Below are 12,836 nucleotides of genomic sequence, written 5' to 3'. Positions count from 1 at the left end.
TCCTCCCCAGCACAGCCTCCCTCCTCCCCAGCACAGCCTCCCTCCTCCCCAGCACAGCCTCCCTCCTCCCCAGTACAGCCTCCCTCCTCCCCAGCACAGCCTCCCTCCTCCCCAGCACAGCCTCCCTCCTCCCCAGCACAGCCTCCCTCTTCCCCAGCACAGCCTCCTTCCTACCCCACTTTGGTGTTCACTGAGACGGTCATTGAAAAGGCTTCTCTTCTGAAGAAGAGACCTCTATCTGGGTCACATTGCAGATAGTGAGACACCACTGTCACAATTGCAATAGCCAGTCACATTTGCCGCCCCATAGGAAGGATGGTGGTGGTTGGGTGTGTTTGGAATAACTTCATCACTTGTCCCATTGAAAGGTGCACACGGTGGCAGATTCCTTCTGGCTCCTGTCCTCAGGACCACAAAGGTATAGACAGTTAAAGTCAAAGTCGTCATCAGGAATCAAGCTCTGAAGATTGCCCCAACTGCTTCCCATTGACTCCTCGGTCCCCTTGCTCTTGAGATAAAGTATGTTGGTTAATTTAGATTCTAAATCTCAGCTTCCGTGGGGCAGAGCCTGACCTTAGCGCTCCTTGCACACCGGTTATCCCCAGTGTAATTAACATCACCCTGCATGTTTGGGCAATTACTGCTGCAACATGAGGCAGGATGCCGTACTCCTGCCTCAGCCGGAACATGACATGGCGTTTGGCTCCACAGCTCATGCGAAACTGTGTTTTCGCCCAGCTGGAGGCCCCCTTCCTGCCATCTCTCCTGCACGCTCTTAAGTGTTTCACTGTGTAGTTCCCATTCTGAAGAGAGCAAGTGTTTTGCTGCATGCCTCAATTCCCTCCCCTTCCACAGTGAGGCTATCTGGAACCGACCCCTGAAGCCCTGAAAACATTTCTCTTCTCTGAGAAGTTTCTTTCTCCCTCTCCTCTGCTATCGCCAATACAATCTTGCTGAACAGGGCTAAATTTTTAAAAGCTGAGCTTGGGGTGTGGATTCCGATGGCGTCATGTTTGTTCAGGTCTCTGAGGACCAGTGTCAATAAACGTGAGAGGGCCAACAGTAGCTTGGCATACTTTTCCATTTCCAGTAGGATAAAAAACGGCTATAAATTAAGTCTAACCTTAAATGTATAATCTGTCCTTGGAAGAAGGAAAAAAAAAAGGATATAGCATCTTCAAGCTCTCGGCATCCCTTACGAGAAAAAAATTGGTTCTAAGGGTCTCTGATCTTGTGTTTTAGTGAAATAGAACTGCACGGCTGACTGACAGTTCTGATCTAAAGCATTTACGTTTAAGTTTTGATCTCTCTGCTTTTGATTAAAACTAATGAGCTCATTTAATTCAAAATGGGAATCTCTGATAAGAGAAATAAGGTTGATGTGATTGGATTAGAGGGGCAAATTAAACTCTTAGAGCAGAAGTTTGTGCTTATATAGTGTATTAAAAAGCTGTTGGCGTATTATGGCGTGTTAGATGATGAGAAAAATTTCATAGTAATTCATATTTAATCAGAAGAAATGAAAGTACTAAATATAACATGGCTCTGCTTTTCCCTCGAGTGATAAAAAGCTGTACATTTAAAATGACATCAGATCCATGCTCTCTAAAACAAAAAAAAAAAAAAGAAAGCCTTGAGAGAGGCTCATAAGAAAGGGGCAGTTGTCCGTCTCATCACCTCCAAGTAGAAATGCTCCAAATGTAGGAGCTGAGACTTCCTGAGATATGAATGTCACAAGAAAATCCCTAGACCACAAGTAGCACAGTTGCTGTTATTGGAATAACCTATATTCTTCCGTCATCTGAGCATCAATTTAATATGAAAAATAGAGATTACTTCTTCTTTGAAATATACAGAAAGCATGTCACAATTTGAAGTTTTTCCAGTTTCTAATCTCTTATAATAGTTGTTTTGTTCTCTATTTCTTACAGCTCTTCTCTCTCTCTCTCTCTCTCTCTCTCTCTCTCTTTCTCTCTCTCTCTCTCTTTCTCTCTCTCTCTCTGTGATCAGGTTTGCCTTGAATTCATTGAGACCTGCCTGCCTCTGCTTCCCAGGATTCAAGGGCGCCACAGTGCCCAGCCTCTTACAGATCTTTATTTCATGTATTTTTTTCAACCTCCATTCCAGAAAAAAAGAAAAAATGATGTTAGATTAAAGCTAGTCAAAAGAAATCCAATTTGTTGATGGGCTTAATTTTTTAACTTTCAAATAAGAAAAAAATTAATATCTAAGAAGACTAAAATTAGACTATCTATTAGTATAAAATCCCTGGATTTAATTTATTTGCAGGAAAAGACTTCAATTTATTAAATCTCTTCAAGACTTGTTTTAAAAGAAAATTGTGACCTGCATTGCCCTCTGGTGTGCTTGCATCAAGGTCTTAGGTCCTCAGACAGCCAACCACCACTTGAGTTTCACAGGCAAAAACATGTTCTCCTCAGTCTAAAAGCACGTGATAGAAAAGAGCGACTACTTTGTTTAACGGAGGTAACGTCTTCTATTAAAAGTGGAGAAGTAGAGAGAACAGATAGATACCCCAGCAGTTAAGAACAAGTATTGCTCTTGTAGAGGACCCAGGTTCACTGCCCAGCATCCATAGCTGGCAACTCAAACCAACTGCCTGGATCACCAGCCCCAGGAAATCCAGCGCCCTCTTCTGGTCTCTCTAGGCACCTGCACTCATGCACATAGCCCCATACAGACACCAAAACACACAGTTAAAAAAATAAAATAAAATCAGAGAACTAGAAAACCAGACTCTTTTGTTTGCCTTACAGCTGGGGCGATGAGCCATTGTGATAGGAATGGGGACTGGATATTTGGGTAGCTTTTCTTTCTCTCTGCCTTATGTCCCATGCTCATGCCTCCAGCTGGCATGCTTCCTCTTCACAATGAACAGAACCAAGTGAGAAGGGTGTAGAGATAGGACCCTCTGCTCTACAAAGAGCAGGACCTCGGTACCTGTCTCCACAGCATCTCTGCCCATCCCTTGGTTCGTCCCACCAACACTTGGGCCCTTCCCTTTCAAAGCATGGCTGCCTATGCCCATCAGCCAACCCTCCATGGAAGCCAGAGTTACTTACTATTAGACCCCACTTAGGGAGCTGCAGCAAATTAAAAGACCTGAAAGCTCTTGCTAGAAACTGGAGAGGAGTTTCTACCGGCACCTTAATTTTTCTTTCTTATTTTCTGCAAAGTAAACATTTTCTAAATGAGGTAAATTGATTACTACCCTCTTAGCGCCCATCAGTCATTTATATTTAGTGAACTTGAGGGTTGCACCTGAGCAGAAGCTGTGAGGGCTCTGTAGAGACTTCAATCCCATGCAAGTGTGTTTTTTTTTTTTCTGTTCCCCAGTGGAGACAGCCAGCCCCAGTCTGCTAACCACTGACAACACCCTCGAGCGGTCCTTTTTCATCCGAATGAAGTCTACTCTGACCAAACGTGGCGTCCACATCAAGTCGTCAGGCTATAAGGTAAGCTGGGCTTCCGGAGGGGGCGCAGCCAATCCCAGGCGATTTACACTGAGTATTCCAACTGCTTCGGGGCCACATAATCAACACGTGCGATCTTGAGTCCTGCACAGCATAAGCTGCCTAGCCATTTTTCTGTCTCAACAGAGACATCTTCATACCTCCTCCTAATCGCTGTAGACATTGCTGGGGCACCAGATGCCACAAGCTCGCGTCTTTTCTTAAAACCACTAGTCATTAATATGCCAAGTGCTTCAGCACCTGCTAGAGATCCACACTGGTGGAAACGGTGAATCAGATTCCTCTCCATCCTGCAGGTAAGTGTTCCAGAATGGCTGCTATGAGAATCCCCCTTGTCTCCTGGTCCCCTTAAAATATCCCCTTTCTCCCAGTCAATAACGTTATCACCTAGATTCATACTTGTTGGTAATAAAACAAAAAAAAAGTTGGGGAAACCAGTAGGTGGTAAAGTGCTTGCTGTACAAGCATGAGGACCCTAAGTTTGGATTCCCAGCACCTACATGAAAAGCCAGACTGAGTGGCACCGAGGAGGCAGAGACAAGAGAATTCTGGGCACTTGCTGGCCAGCTTCACTAGCACAAGTAGACTTGTCAAGCTCCAGGTTCAGGGAGAGACTATCTCAAAAAATAAGAGAAAAAGCCATTGAGGAAGGCACTGGATAACAACCTCTGATCACCACACGTACACACATGCAGGCACACACACACACACACACACATTATCAGGTTGAATCTTAAAATCCTTCCTTTTGAAATTATAATTCTTGAACACTAGTCATGCTTTAACATCCACAAAATGTTCATATTCAAAACTACAAGGTATATATATTCCTCACGAGAAGAGATCAAATCTGGAGTCATAATCTACATTATTATCATTTTAAGGTTAAGGCTATAAAAGCCTTCTAATCGCAAGAAATCCCAACATTCTAGTTACTATAGCAACATAAAATTAAGACCTAGGAAATTTATGAAGTGCATTTGGAAACCTGAATCTTACAATTTTACGATGCACTAACCAATCTCTTAAACAGCATTTATTGTACATAGGAAGGTGAACACAAACAAAATATAACTTCAGTGTGACAGCACGACGTGCTCCGGGCTGAGAGCGTGGAAGCTTCAGCTAGCTCCGTTCCTTAGGGTGACAATAGCATTGTTGGGGGTGCTAACAACCATTACTGACAGGGCTTAAAACCTTTATGGAAGTCATCAAAACGCCAGCGGCACTGTAAAGTCAGAGGCACACACTTTCATTGACATTAATTCTTTAAGGGGAAAAATTTTTTTAAGAAAAAGAAAGGAAGTGGAAAATCCTCCCAAGGTCGACCTTTAGCTGAGCTGCCCCACAGTCTGAAAGGTTCAGAGAAGCAACCCTGACCTTTAGCAGGGTGGGAAGCAAAGAGGGGGCAACTGGTCAGTTCCAGCAGTAGCTTCCCCAAAGACAGTTATATGCCAGGGTATTGCAGGGAAGGAAGCCCCACCTAGAATTTAGGGCGTTTGGCACTCTCCTGTCTTAGTGAACAGTGTGCATTCACACCTTATTAAGTGTGAGGATTAGTGCATTTGGATTCCCTAAGTCAACTACAGGTGTGGGGTTTTATTTGAGTACAGAAAGGGTCATTCTTAGCGGTCCAGATTTGGAAGTCCTGGGGGTTCCTTTTTAGCTCTTACTATTCTGGCTGTCAGTATCCTTTCTGGTTTCTGCTGATTAGCAGGGGGCATATCACAAGTGAAGAGCAAAAGTTAGTGTAACTCAGTAGCATTGGGTAATTTAAGTTTTTGAAAATAAAAAAAATTATTTCATACTACAAACTATAGCTTACAAAGCTCTTTGGATATTTGAGCATCTGCAAAACCGAGTGGGATATATGGCTACAGCAACAATAAGAATAAATAGTGCATCCAGGTAAGAGACCAATTGTCTTGTTAGGTTGTGATTGGCCATTCTGGTGCCTTGCTAAAGCTGCTCTTTCTGCCTGACCCGAAATTAGGCTTGTGAGTATCATCTGTTCAGCAAAGACGTTTGAGCTCCCAATATGGAGCTTGTTTGAGAGTCTAAAATCCCAGCATCAAAGAATACAAAAGTCCTTGCTTTCATAGTACTTGCAGGGCGAGGACGACAGCAATAATAAAGGAGTGATTTCGAGAGTAACGCGAGCTTAAGGAACAGCAGATATCGTCTCGGAGCCCTGCGATAGGTTGGGTGTGATTAGCTCTCACAACCATCCCAGAAGAGATGTGTGGACTGTTTGAATTTTCTAGACCCAAAGAAACTAAAGGCGGAAAGATAAATTAGCCTACCCAAGGTCACGTGCTGAAGAGAGCGAGCTTGGCCTTGGGGCGTCTGACCCCATTACCCCATGCCTTCACTCACCAGGCTACACTATGCAGAGCAAAGTGAGGGAATGTGAGGGCCAGAGACCACTGTAGCTAGGATAGGTCACTGAAGGATCCCCCAAGCAGGTGGCGTGTCACCTGTGAGTCATGGATGAGAAGGGACTAGCATGTCTATAAAGGGGCAGGGGGCTGAAACAACATAAACTTGGGATTCAAGACCCCTTACTACAAAAAGGGAGAGGAGATCTCAAAAGCACAGCCTTGAACAATAAAGAGTTGGCAAGCATTTAAGAGCGGTTCTAGAACCTGTCAATTCATGAAATGTTAGCGTACCCATATCGCTGGGGCACTCCTGTTAGGAAGTCTGTCTCAAGAAACTTCTCTACCCAGTGCTGTGTGCCCCTCCTCAGAACTGCTACCCACAACCCTTTGGTTCCCCATCCCCCAGGAAGATGAATCACCCAGCAGGCCTAGCCTTTACCCTTCTCAGAAACAAATGTTCCTCATTAATTAACCTTGCCTGAAAGTTAGGGGAAGACTCAGTGAGCCTGTGACAAGACACAGCTGAACGGCATCCCTGTTCATCCTCAGTAAGTAAATCTAGCAGCTTATAAAACATTCCCATAAAACTGGGTAATCACCCACCACCACACAATAAACAGAAATAAAAAGGAACAGCGATGATAATTTCTCTGTACTTCCAATATTCCGTCTAATTTATTATCAGCATGTACATGTTGCTGTTCCCATAAAGGACCGCAAAGGTCTCTCTAGATCATTCTTTTTCTTCATTTTGCCCTGCGACCTTGGACTATGGACCTTTCTAACTTTCTCTGGGACTTCATCTCTTGCCGTAGTCAGGACAGCACTCGCAGTAACAAAAGCAGCACTTACCGAATGCTAACTGCATGCACGGAACTATACCTAACCCTTTATTATTATTATTTATTATTAGTCCACAAAAGAGCATTATTTTCAAAGCTCCTGTGTGCAGTCTTCCCGTTGTTATGCCCGGGGTGCAGGTGGCGACACGGGGGCTTTCATGAGTGGTCTCCCTCCCTGTGTTCGCTCTCAAACAGCCGCTGGGGATCAGAAGGAAAGCCAGGCGATTAAAGCTTCAGAACGTGCCCTCTCAGCCCTTCTGCCTCACTCTTAATGAAGTCCGACGAAGGGCTCGGTTTGCTATGATGGAGCTCAGTACAGGGTCACTTACATTCGTAAAGAGAGAACTTGCTGCCTAAGACCCTCCTGGTGTAGCTTACTGCTCTAATGCACCAGGGTGTGGTTAGTCCAGCACCTTCCAGTAGTGACAGGGACCCGTCTTACTTTCCAGATTCTCATCCTGATCACATGCAGGATCATATACATACACATACACAGGATCACATACATGCACATCCCTAAGCCAGAACTCCAAAGTCTGAAGCGTTTGAGCAGTGGCACAATGCCACGGTGGAAAATTCCAGACCTGACTCCATCTGCCAGGCCATAGTCACAGCGGAGATATGAAAAACAATCCACAAAACTACTTTTAAGGCTTTGTGTGTAAGGTATATATGAAAATAAATGAATTTTGTGTTTAAACTTTGGTCCCATCCCCCAAATACCTTGTCATGTATGCAGATATTTTAAAGCCTGAAAAATTCTGAAACCTAAAACACATTTGGCCCCAAGCATTTCAGATAAGGGCCTGGACCCTTACTGGGCCTCATAGCCTGGACCTCATAACCAAAAATTCTAGCCAAGAAGTGCCCGTTCCATCCTGATTCGGGAATGGAATGTAACATCAGTTGTGGGGCCTTCGCTTGCCACACCCTAGACCTCGGGGAATTGTTCTAATGAAGTTTTGTTTCCGGCATCCTCTGCTTTGAAATCCACAGTAGCGTGTTATCTGGTCCAGCCACTTTTTATGCCTCAGGGGCCTCCCTGTTGTTTAGGTCTCATTGTTGGCCACATATCTTAGCATGACACAGCTCTCATTTAAATTGCCTTGCATCAAAATCTGCCTTCTTGATTAGGTCTCTGTCTGCGGGAACTTACTAGGTAGAGCACACGGGGCAGGAGGAGATATGTAATCAGGGAAATTATGGGAAGGAACACTAATTGGGTCGCCTCCTTAGCTCCTGTCTTTGGAGGATAGCTTCCTTTGGTGTGGGCTTCCAGCTCTCTAATCTGCTCTGGCATGCCCACCAGCGCCTCTGTCATTTCTGGAACGTTTATTCCGTACATTTTAATGCCCTAAACTCTAAGAGCAGAGCAGAGCAGCCTATATTCTGGGAAACAGACAGAGAGTGGGCCACTGTCCTGTTTTGAGCAATGTTAATAGTGTCTTTGAGTTTTTCACAGTAGTTAAATCTGCAGGTGGCTGAATTCCTGCCATGGCATGTACTCAGAAATCACTAAGCGACGCTGGGGAACCTGGGGGGATTTTTAAAATCCAACAACCCTCATCTGGAATGACTTGGGTAACAAAGTGTTGAACTAAAAGACTGAAGACCATCCAGCCTCCTCTAAGATTATATATATATATATATATATATATAGAGAGAGAGAGAGAGAGAGAGAGAGAGAGAGAGAGACAGACAGACAGATATACACATACACACAAACACACAGCGTGAAAACAACTGGGAAATTCATTGTTTTATTGGGATTGCTGATGACTTCCATTTTGCAAACTTCTAGTCCCAAGTGTCTAGAGACAAAAGTGATAAATTGAGGTGTGAAATGTAACTAAAGAAAACCTCTCTCTCTCTGAGCACACACCTAAGTGTCTTTTAAAGTACAGATTTCTCTTGTTCATTTCTGGAAGGCCCCAGTAGTATCCAGCCCATGGTGTAAATAAACTCATATAGTTCTCACAGTGGTTTCTTTCATTTGGATGTCGTAGAACTCTTTAAAGATTTGGGGCAGCCTAGGGGGCCTTCTCGTGGAAAATTTGCTTTGCATCTGTAGGTTCTTGAATTCTTGGGGTGTATCCAGTCATCTCAGGTGACAACATCCCATTTAATATGAAGCCACGTTCAGAGCATACTGGAAAGAATGCTAGTACGTCTTCCAGAAGATGCTTTATTGACATCATGCTCACCCTTTGCTCCCCTCAGCCTTCCCATCCTTTACCTGCCTAGTGTTAGAAAACACTGAAGTCCTGAAGGAAAAGCAACAGCTCTTAGACTGCAGGATACAGAACCATGCTTCCCATCCTAATGTCCTCACGTGGACAAGGACCGTCTCCTAAGAAGCTCACCACAAAATAGCTTTTAGAAATATTCTACCTAAATTACTAAGGGCTAGGAAGATGGCTCAGTGGGTAAAGCTGCTTGCAGACAAGCCTGATGATGTCAGTGAGTGTCAAAATCAATGCACAGAGAATTATTCTCAGTGGCACCTGGTCCCTCTTCCCTGTTTCCGTAGGTGGGCGTCAAGACAATTCTCAGTATCAAAATCACAACTCATTTTAAAAGTTGAAGGTTCTTTTTGGACAGAGTCTTGATGGGATGTTTCTATTGATGAGTTCCAGGCTGCTTGATTCCTGGCAGAAAACTATCTGTATCCATCATTTGGAATGGTGGCTCTTGGGTTGATTCTTCAGTAGGCTCCCTAGTACTAAGAAGCTTGCCTTTTCCATTTGACCCCCCACTCATGTCAGGACACTGCTGGACTTGGAAACTGCTTGTTTCCTTTCCTGGCCTGATTAGCTCCTGGGAGACTCTGTTCCTCCCTGCTTCTCCGACATTCTGTCCAGATGTCTTTTCACGAACTCAGAGACCATTTGCTTCTCTGCTGCTGTGACATCAGCTACTGCTCTTAGTCCCAGGATCCTTCCTCTCCTACACTATCAAACTACCCTTCCTGGGACCCTTTCCACGGGTGTTCTAGCTAACCCAGACTGATGACCGTGCCTGGGATGGATCTGGAGAGTCATGATGCTATGGTTCTGAGCATGCTGTTTTCTTTTCCTAAGATGCTTCTTGGCTACCTAGGAAACCCTTCACCACCATGGCACCTCACACACAACTTCTTTTTTCGCTCCTCCAACTGCATGTCAGAGGTCAAGGCCATGATGGGGACACCCACTGAAACAGTCTACCTGAGCTAATGGGAGCTCACCAACTCCAGCCAGACAGGGAATAAAACAACATAGGACCAAACTAGTCCCCCTGAATGTGGGTGACAGTTGTATGGCTGGGGCAGACTGAGGGTTCACTGGTAGTGGCACCAGGATTTATCCCTGCTGCTTGTACTGGCTTTTTTGGGAGCCCATTCTCTTTGGAAGGATACCTTGCTCAGCCTAGATATAGTAGGGAGGGACTTGGACCTTCCTCTCTCTGTGGAGCAGATGGGGGTGGGGAAGTAGGTAGAGGGAATGGGAGGAGGAGAGAGAGTGGGCACTTGGATTGGTATGTAAAATGAAAAAAGATAGTTTGTTTTCTTTCTTAAAATAAGTTATAAAAAGAAAAAGAAAACTGCATTCAGAGAGCAGTGTTGCATGGAGGTGTGCCCAGCACTGAGTGGAGGGCACAGTATGGCTGCAGCTTTTCACTGTAAATTTCAGAGTGCATTCATCAGTTGAAAGTTGCTCTTTCAGTCGGGTGGTGGTCGCACATGCCTTTAAAACAAACACTCGGGCAGGGGGGTGGGCAGAGGCAGGTGGATCTACAAAGTGAGTTCTAATATGGCCAGGGCTGTTATATAGAGAAACCCTGTCTCAAAAAAAAGGGGGTGGGGGTAAAAAAGAAAAAGTTGCTTTTTCTTCTGATATGTAAGGACAATACTAGACACCACCCAGAAGTTTCTCTCGGTCTGAGTTCAGAGAAGACGTCTAGACATATTGATACTTCTGCTCAATCTTTTGCTTCAGTTCCTGTTGCCTTGAACGATGGTAGTCCCAGCTGTGCAGAATGGGACTACCTTGTCAGATCAACAGATGCATTTTCAGAGAGACCAAAACTTCTGTCAATCTAGACAGACTTCCTAAGACTGTGCATCTATTGCCTTTCAATCAACCCCGACACCAGAATAAATTGAAGAAGAAAAAGTTTCTGGAGGCAGAGGGTTACCTTGGTGAAAAAATGCACAGAGAGGAAAGAACCAATAAAACTCAAGAGTCTTAAATCATGTTAGTCTCTGCTCACCTCTGCACAGTTATCCATTACAACATGGTTTCCGGTGTCATCTTAAATATAGTGACATTGTTTCTGATCTAAAAGTGTGTCATTACCAAGGCATGACAGTAGTCCCTGCTCAGCACATGCCATTTCTGCCAACATTCATAAGCCACACTATTTTACCAGTCAGAGATATGACCTAACCACTAGCCATTCTGTGATGTATCCCAAGTATGTCCGTGACTGCAACCCAAATATGCCACTAACCTACAGGTCTTTCATTTTAGATCATATAAAAAAGGAAGTAGGGGAAGTAACTGGAGTCCCTCTTTGGCTAATGTTGTGACTTCTCTGGTTGGTTTCTAGCATTTGCTAACACAAATCACAAAAGTGTTAGTCACTTTGAAAACGATCCCTGATTTAAAAAAAAAAACCACCATTTATATAAAAGATGCCTCTATAGTGGTCTCATCACACTATAGTCTTAATTTCACAAATGTGTTTATACAATTGTCCCTTTTACAGATGGTGACTCATAGAGATTAGTTAGTTCTTAAATGGACACGAGAACTAAATGTAAACACTTGGACAAGCCATCATTTCTTTCGGGCCAACACATCAGTATGCTGAGAGCCTTAAACACACAGCACTGCCCCACAACCCCTGCCTCCCTAATAGACTCTCATGATCCAATGGCCTGAAATAGGGGTTTTTTTTCTTAACTCTGCAGATTTTAAGGGCTTGAAAGATAGATTACTCCATTTGACACTTAGTACCTCAAAATGTCCCCAGTGCAGAGTGATCTTGCCCAGGGCTGTGATATCAGGTAACCAGGGATTTGGACTTTGTCCTGCATTCACAACTCTGACTTTAAGGAGATGGTTCGACGACTCGGGAGAGAAAATGGCAGTAGAATCTTCTTCGTGAGGCCACCGTGAAATAAAACAAAAGCATGATAGGAAAGTGCCTACCACGACTGCTGGCCCCGGAAGTAAATGGCACCAGTCCATAGGTGATGGTTCCCATCCACGGACCTCACTGAGAGCTTGACAGGGTCTAGACTACCCGAAACCTTAACGTCTACACCTATGCATGCACACCATAATGATACGACAGTAATTCACCCGTAACTCTTCAGATTATCTCCTGGAACTTGTATGAGCTCCAGAATTATAAATGATTTCTCCAGAATATAGAAAATGCATTTATTTCTGGGAAATTTCTCTTTGCTTTAGTGTCCTGAATATCGATTTGATTATAAGGGACAAAAAAATGACTGAAATACGTCATCTGTCCCTTTAACAAAAGGAGCACATACCAAATGGTTTTTGATTCTTGGGAATTGATTTAGCGTCATGGCAAGACTAATACAGCCCTTTAATGTAAGAAATGTAGTAGAGGCGGGGTTAATTTGATGCTGTTGATCTCTGGAATAAATGGGACTTCTAGCATCTGCAGTGAGCAAGGTTCCAAGTTTGATTAGAGCCTCTGCATATCATAAATTGGACTCTCAAGGGTAGGCATCTACCACTGGGATCCAAACCCTGCTGCACATCCAGGGAGATTCTGTTTGCTCGTTCTAAGTAGAAGAAAGAAGCTAGGATTCTGTCCGCCAGATCTTTTCATATACTGCCTCCCTGGGGAACATGGTACCAATCACATCTTCCCCATCTTTGGAAATGCCCTGTACAACTCCAGCATCATTCTAAAAGAGTAACTTCACTACACAGTGCTTTGAGTAATAAGACTCTTATTGAAACAGAGGAATCATCGCTGTGACCCATTCTCATCCCTCTGGAACCATATTTAAGGGAGACACCAGTTCTTTAGAAGGGACTTAGAGTTGAAATATGTTTCCCATGAAGATAAGACTTTTTAACTTTCCATGCCCCGAT

At 44.1% G+C, this 12,836-nt stretch overlaps 1 protein-coding gene across 6 annotated transcripts in view; it reads left to right on the top strand.

Moving 5' to 3' along the window:
- The window catches only part of Npas3 (neuronal PAS domain protein 3), an 825,611-nt gene that overhangs the window by 761,826 nt on the left and 50,949 nt on the right, over window positions 1-12,836 (top strand). For all 6 annotated transcript variants that reach the window (XM_038337475.1, XM_038337476.1, XM_038337473.1 and 3 more), the window contains one exon: window positions 3,358-3,476. In XM_038337475.1, the coding sequence (XP_038193403.1) occupies window positions 3,358-3,476 (119 nt within the window). The remainder of the gene's footprint in view (window positions 1-3,357; window positions 3,477-12,836) is intronic.

The sequence above is a fragment of the Arvicola amphibius genome, chromosome 7, assembly GCF_903992535.2.
Source record: "Arvicola amphibius chromosome 7, mArvAmp1.2, whole genome shotgun sequence".
NCBI lineage: Eukaryota > Metazoa > Chordata > Mammalia > Rodentia > Cricetidae > Arvicola > Arvicola amphibius.
The sequence above is the reverse complement of the archived record's forward strand: the minus strand, read 5'-3'. Positions and strand labels throughout refer to the sequence as shown.